Consider the following 8,084-nt stretch of genomic DNA (forward strand, 5'->3'; position numbering starts at 1 on the left):
AAGAACCTTTGCTTAATCAGTTGTGTGAAGATTTGTTAAAAAAAATAGTGGGTCATTAGCAAAATGAAAGCAGTAAGTATTTAACCTAATTTATATCATTATTATTCATTTATTATGTAGACATTTTGTCCTAAAGTTAGTAGAGAAAAATATTTTCTTCTTTCCAACATCAACCTAATTTATTCCTTTTAGATATTTTGGACTAGTAATGACGTGAAGTACTATTTGGTCTATTTGTTCTAGCCTAAATAATCAAAGCTTTTCAGATAAGTTCAATATTACATCTTTTGTTTCAGACAGTATTTATATGCTCACTTCTGATCTCTCTATCAGTTGTGATAGCACAAGATCCTGAAGTCGAACAGGAACCTGAAGTGGAAGTGGTCCCTGAAGTGGAAGAAAACCCTGACGTGGAACAGAGCCCTGACGTGGAACAGAATCCTGAATCTAAACCTGAACAGAATAATGCACCACCAAGCAGCCCTCCAAGTTCTCCCATAGCACCACCACCGTACCCGTACCAACTAATGCAGCAGTACACTCAATACTTGCAGTATCTTCAGTACATGCAGTACGTATCGCAGTATCAATTGGCTTCGCAATATCCTTATCAGTACCCGGCCGTGCCTTCTCAGTATCCAGGGGCCCAGTATCCACCAAGGTCTTCCCAGTACCCACCTATTGCGTCCCCGTACCAATATCCACCAAAGAGTTATCCATCAGTTTACCCCTCTCAATACTCCCCTCAATACCCTCCACAGTATCCACAATACCCACCACAGAGGGCATACGCACCGACCGGTGGTGTCGGTAAATAAAAATATCTATATTTAGTCAAAAAACCCGAACCCGCCAGTACTTTTGTGATGTAGCACCAATAATAACTAGGATAAATAATAACTTTGTAAATAAATAAATTAATACATTTTAGAAACTGTTACACTCATTTCCTAACCAAGTAATGCCGTTCCATCATGGGATCTGTGTTTAAAAAAACATCCTTTTATGACATGGCATTTAAGTAAGGCTATGCAATTACGGGTGACTGACTTGTCATCGTGACAGTATATTTATTCTATGTATAATAAGTGGGTCCATATTGGCTCACCTAAAGTTATTTACCCGAAATTGTTCGTCCTAACGATTTTAAATCCGAATGATCACTCTTCCTAAAATTTTTCATCCTAAAGTTTTCATTCATACTATTTTTAGTGCTACCGGCGATGTTCATAACACTCATGTTTCCGAAAATTGTAATTAATAATATCATTTATGTAAATATATTTAAACTCCTACTGTTTTTTATTATAACACTTTTATCCCTAAACTATACTAAAAATTTTTTCACTCATACCATAGGGGCCGTCCATATATTACGTCATTCTAAATTAGGGGGGGGGGGTTGGTCTGCGGATGACGGTAAATGATAGATAGGATTCGTTTCTGGAACTTGACTGAATGACTGGAGCGGGACTCTGGCTTCGCTCGCTCGGCTGGTGCGTTGTGGTCACAGTTCTAACCTAACCTAAACCAATAATTATGAATAGGACCGATTAGGAATTGCTAATGCCAACAAACTTGAACTTTAATATATCGTCAAAGAAAGAAATCTAAACAAAAAAGATATGACTTTGAATAATAGTGTAAAATATGGTTATGTTTAGAAAATCTAGGAGAACAAATAAAAGTATAAAAGATGTTTATTGCTAATGACATTATGAAGTTGAATGATTCGGAATTATGAACATTAGAGATAGAGTAGTTAGGAATTGTGATTGTTAGGATGAAAAATTTTAGGAAGAACATTTTCGGACTTCCAATTTTCGGAGTTGAAAATTTAGGTGAACTTTGGCGCACCCATAATAAGTATGTATTTACAAAAAAAAAGTATTTAAGTATGTTTATATCCGTTGTCTAGTACCCATAGTACAAGCTTTGCTTAGTTTGGGACTAGAAGCGCAGTGTAAAATGTCTAAGGATATTTATTTATTTCTCTTTTTGTCTCTATAAAAAAGGTGTACAAGAAAGGAATACTGTCACGGCGACAAAAAGTCACTCGCGCGTGCCTAGCCTAACTTTTTAGTGACGTAATATTAATCCCCACATGGAGAAAATAGTTACCTATTATTCACAGTGAAGTTTATTCTTCTTTTTTTCTTAATAATTTATTTATGGTAGTTAAAGTGTACAATAAAGATTTTCTTGCGTTTTATTTTTATATCAAAGCCGATTTCCTCAACAAATGAAAATCCGATCGAGTGCTTCAAACTCGAGTCAATAACCGTTAGTTTCAGTTCTAGCTGACCTCACTACCTCTATTGCCTTTGTTTATTACCTTAGAAGCATGTTTAACTTCGTGGTTCCCTCCCGAAGTTTCCAGAATCCAGCGTAATAATTATTAAGCCAGTTGTTTATTCGTGCATAACGCCGTCCATCGCAACAGGCAGAATATAACGGCGTGCGCCAGAATTAATTAGCCAACTAAAAACTTGGCTCGTTTTGTTTAATGCCGACCGAGACTTAAGTCTTAAGTGTTCGGTGCTGAAGAATTTGGGTACAGGCAGCACATCAAGCTTAACACTGTGGCACCTTATGTGGGTTGTAATTGGAGCTATTTTGCTACAAAAATGTATGTTAGTCAATGTTTAACGTGCCCTAGTAACTTTAATTACCTTATTATACAGGCAATCTTATACTCGTAGTAGACGAAACCCTTTTGCCTCTGTTTTTGCAGTGGAGATGACCCTACAGCCTACACTATTTGACTTGACTTATGGTCCTATGTCCCCTAGATGGGGCAGAGGGGTGCAGAGGGCGTCCACAGTCCTCCATCGCGTTCGATCTTAGCTTCGCGTTTGATCTCGCTCCAGGTCTTGCCGATTTTCTTCGCCTTGTCTGCTACAGCTACAGCGGCGCACTGCGCCGCCAAGTTTGCTTGGTTGGGGCGACCACGTTTGCGTTTTCGTTGGGGGTTTCAATCCAGAGGCTGCTAGACTAGGATGCTCGCTATTATATCGTCTTATCGAGGCATTTCATCGATTTTAGACGATAATCTCATACATTTATCGTCTAAAATAGAGGATCAATTCTTTACTCATGTGCCTCTAGTGTGTCACTTTACAATTACTTCAGTGTGAAAAGCTAAAAACTAAAACTACCCCTTCTAAACTAAAATTATCCCCAAATTATCTGAAAGCTAGCATACTGCAAATCCCCGCAAACAGGTGTGAATCTTCGTTGCAGGCCGTTCTAATTCTAAAATATTGTCGCGGTAACACCGTAGGGCTGTCGACTAACGGATATTCGGTTACTATCGGGTATCCGAAATGAAGAAATATCCGTAGCGTATGTACTTATGAGCTTAGATTAATAAAACCTAGATAGATAGTCAGTGCACGAAAGGTGAGGCAGATTTTAGGAAGCCAGAATGGCTTACCCGTAAACGTCACATGAACTGTCAAAGTGAAAAATTGGTAAACACGTCCGACGATTTTTAATTAATTAAGACGGTTTGTGCTGTGAAAGGGTGTCTAAATACATCAGAAAAACTAAAGAAAGTGACCAGTGTTACATTTCATAAGTAAGTACTACAATTCGACGCGTATTTTGCTTGAATTTGGCTTTCAAAAATTAAATACGGGAATGATACCAGTAACAAGAAAATTTATTTCCCAATTGTTCGCCGTACAAATACACTTCCTTTTTTATGAAATCGAGACTTTTCAGTCGATTTATCTTATTGTAATTAGGTAGGTACTTTGAATTCAATAAATATGTAAGTACATGATGCGTTTTGTTTTTGTTAGTTATAAAATAATTAAAAACGTATTAAAAATTTCCCTACTTTCGGGAAAATCGCCTTCACTGTCTACACTCCCCAACAAAATTGACACTAATGACATAAGATTTTTGCCTCACTCTTGACGAAGCGTTTGTATGAAGACTATCCATCTAGGTTTTATTAATCTAAGCTTATGAGTGAAAATTAAGTTTTTGGGCTGAATGATTATTGGATGATTTTCCTATTGAAATCTTTGGAACCACCACAAAGAAAATAATAAGAATATTATACTTATGTACTTATTTGCGGCTAGTGAGTATGAAGTAGATAAATAAGAGGTAGGCCTCGGATACATTCTCTGTAATTTTACCTATATTTTTAAAATTCAGACCTGGGACTTCTGAAAGCTCTCCGAGAGCTCAACTAAGCTAAAGAGTTTTACCCAAATTATGGTCTAACTAATATGGTAGTTTTCGTTCGTTTAAATATCCGAAACCGAACCTTCACTCGCAGCCCTCAAAACGAGGATATCCATTTAAGCCGCGCTGCAATATCATTTCCTTTATGAAATGAACGTTATGGTTTATAACACTTTAATCTGTTACGAGAAAATTGCTGTTTATCTGGTTAGAACCTATAAAGACGTATCATATACGGAGCTGTAGGTCAAGCTCTTAACTCAGTCAGTTCCAGAGGTATGGGAGCGGCACGACATCAACGACATTGATCTCATGACGAGACAGGGCATACAAATCTGAAGTCTCGCTGATGTATGACCGTCACTGAGTTAAGGAGAGCTAGACATATTATTATACTGCGGAGTTCGGCAGAAGTTGCGTTTCCTAATAAAGGTTTAGATTACATAGTAGAACACACTTTATTGTGCATCATAAAACACAAGACAAGAAAAGAAACGAAGGAAATATTCAAAAGAGACGGAGCGTCTAAAAGCGGGGTCTATGCTTAAAAATCCCCTGGATTAAACGACATTCCCCTGGGCCAAAAGCTGGGTACGCCTATGGGCAGTTGGGCACAGAGCATTAAAGTGACACATAAAAATACAAACAAAAAGTCCCGTAAAAACCGCGGTCAATCAATCTCGTAAACGCTTCCAAATGGGAAACAATTATTCTGATAATAAATTTATCACGCGATAAATCCGAAATTATTGCAACCGCAGATCCGTCATTTCATTATTCGTCGAATAAAATAAATATTTCGGTTACCTGTCAGTGATAGGGCTGGCGCTGAAGTTTGTTTCATCATGAAAAAATAATGTTATGCTTCGACCATTTTAATATTTCAGTTAAACTATCTCTAGCTCTGAGAACTGGGCCAGAAAAGTTCTCGAGTGGCGACCACGGACCAGAGGACGTTGTGTGGGCAGGCCTTCTACTAGGTGGATCGACGAATGTAGGTCGCAAGAGGACGGTGTCTGGATGCGGGCGGTGCAGAACCGGTCGTTTTGGAAATCCTTGGGGGAGTCCTTTGTCCATCAGTGGGCGTCATTTGGCTGAAACGAACGAAAGTTCCCCAACTAGTTAATGCTAAAAAAACAGAATTAAGAAGGCTCCTAAAAAGAGCAAGTTCAATAAATCCTAAATGGCAGAGGAGAGAACCCATGTGCAGGTTAAATTCGCGCTTATCCGTTTTTGATTTACAGCTTTGTAAAATGTGGCAAGGCGTTTTGGCAGCCCTACGCGTCGGTCGGCCGATAACATTATTTTATTTGGCTACAAAATCATTTTACGCCTGCGTATAGGCTTTGCAAATGTAAATATGAATCGATGACGTTATGAAGCATTAACTACGGCTCGTAATTTACGGAATAAGCCTGGTTTAGGTAGAAATAAATGGTCAATTAATTTTAAAAGCATCGGGATTCGGGGGATGTCATCAGAATTTTTAGCCAGAAGTAAGGGGCAGGGCACCGACGAGATGGTCGGACGCGGTGAGGAAGACGGTGGGCGGGAGTTTGCATCGTGCGGTCCACACAGCTTATGACCGCAGTCTGTGGAGGAACACTATCTGTGGTCGCGATCCTCATTAGTGAGGGACCGAGGAAGAAGAAGAAGTGACTAACTGTTTTAACTTGATAATACATGCACGATCTAAATCGTTTGTTCGTTTCAGCCAAATGACGTCCACTGCTGGACAAAGGCCTCCCCAAGAATTTCCATAACGACCGGCCGGTGCTGTGCTGCCCGTATCCTGGTTCCTGCGACCTTTACCCACCAGAGTCGGTCTCCTCATTTCTGAATCGACCACGCAGACCTAGATAAAATGAAGCAAATGGAGAATTTGGTCTACACTCCCCACGATGGCCACACCGGTTTGAGAGGATGTGCTGTGCTCATCACACTAACCTAATGTATCCCCAACATTCAATTTTACCACAGGAGTCTCAGCAGATGGTTATTGTCGATACGAACTACCAGGCCAAGCCTTACAGAATACCTATGTACCTACCGATTGTTAACCCCTCTATTCTATTGGAAAAATCCCATTTTTTAAAAGATACTTTTTCGGGACAGGGAAAAGAAAAGTGGTCCCATGATTGATCCCTAAAAGTCCAGGGCTAAAGACGGCCTTCAACCAACAGTGCTCAAAGTCTCTTTTACTAATCAACCTGGCATTCAAAACTAAAACCTATTAACCCATTACTGGTTCCGTTAGCATAATTAGTTTTAGTGTTAGCCAAAGCCCTCATTAAAACAATCGCTGCGATCGCTGACCGGTACGATTGTTCGCCGAATCGGTATTATTAATTCGGCTTTCCGCCACCAGAGGGCCGCAGCGGGAATTCTAAATTTAAATTGTCAGTTGCATTTGCATAGGCACAGCTGTCGTTGTGTGGGGAAACCATGGTTTTGGGAAATGGAGAGTTTTACTCGTAGGTTCGGCTTCGGATTTTCGACCTAACTCTTCTTTAGTAGGCCTTATGGCTTTTTGACGCACTTCTATCTGAATAAGTTTTATGCATTAATGCTTGACATAAAGCAGGTGTTTTAACGTTGTGTCCATAAGCTAATATTGAACTAGGCATGTACCTACTGAAAATATAATTCCAACTATCGTACTTTCAGTCTTTTAATGCTTTCGGCCATATTGGTATCGATGATCGAATGTCGAATAAAATTAAAAAACATTTGCCCCATTCAACTTGCTACAACTCCAGTTATCGTTCTAATTGTTCCTTGGTCCATTCATTGTGATTCAAATTTTAATGTGAAAGCTACAGCTATGGTTATTTTGCTCATTTCTTTTATTCATTCCACATCGCTTGGCCACCCTACAGAGCATTTCCATTCCGCTCGGTATCGGGTGGTATCGGTATCGACGACGCTTGGCGTTTGGCACCCGATAAAATTTAGTTCCGATACGACCTACCACCTGCGTTTGTTTCGTGGACATTTTTATGCGGGAACGTATAAATTTTGAAAAAAATCTCCCTCTGTGAGTTTGGGAAAGGTGATTAATAAGGTGACGACATCAGTTCGCAGTGTACTTAAAGGTTGAATAATATAACTTTTCCTATAGGTATGTAGATTATTATGTACAGTTGACAGCATTACATACATTTTGGGTACAAAATAGATCCTTATTAAATCCACTCAATACGCTACAGTCTTTATTGTAGCCACTGTGTCTGTCACACAAGTTCACAAAACCATCAACGCCTGTGAAATTAGCAAGGCAATTGTTGATAGCGTGATTTTTTGCTCATGAAATAAGATACGATTTTTAAAGGAACATAATATTTAAAGTTAATAGCGTATAAAATTGTTTAGAATTAAGTACGAGTAAAAATATAATCCCATCAAAAACAATACTTGTCAAAAAAACCAAGTCTCGCAACTCAGTTGTTCTACGGTAAAAAGTTGTAATACCAAGTCCAGGCCAGGAAATCTTTAACGTTTTACATAAATTATTGACTTGGCCATCGCACTAAATAATTTAATTTACACGTGTTTTCATGCGATGGCCAAGTCAATATATTTATGTAAAACGTTAAAGATTTCCTGGCCTGGACTTGGTATTACATGGATCTCACAACTTTTTACCGTAGAACAACTGAGTTGCGAGACTTGGTTTTTTTGACAAGTATTGTTTTTGATGGGATCTCATTTCTTTTTGTATTTTGTAGACAGCAGTTATGTATCTAGAAAACTGGACCGAAATTGAAAAATTTTACTCGACTTGGCGGTTGCACTACCGTGCCCCCAAATATTTTAGTTTTTCCTTGATTCATACACCAAACACTACTTATATTCCAAATTTGAAGCTTCTAGGTCTGCTAGAA

At 38.9% G+C, this 8,084-nt stretch overlaps 1 protein-coding gene across 1 annotated transcript; it reads left to right on the plus strand.

Moving 5' to 3' along the window:
- On the plus strand, window positions 1-1,132 carry LOC114358486 (calcium-binding protein P-like). Its single transcript, XM_028312463.1, has 2 exons — window positions 1-72; window positions 297-1,132. Exons 1-2 carry the CDS (start codon window positions 64-66, stop codon window positions 816-818), a joined length of 531 nt encoding a protein of 176 aa, XP_028168264.1. The 5' UTR covers window positions 1-63; the 3' UTR covers window positions 819-1,132.
- The last annotated feature ends 6,952 nt before the right edge of the window (window positions 1,133-8,084 follow it).

This window comes from Ostrinia furnacalis, unplaced genomic scaffold, assembly GCF_004193835.3.
Source record: "Ostrinia furnacalis isolate ACB-3 unplaced genomic scaffold, ASM419383v2 OfSCF3961, whole genome shotgun sequence".
In the NCBI taxonomy this organism is placed as follows: domain Eukaryota; kingdom Metazoa; phylum Arthropoda; class Insecta; order Lepidoptera; family Crambidae; genus Ostrinia; species Ostrinia furnacalis.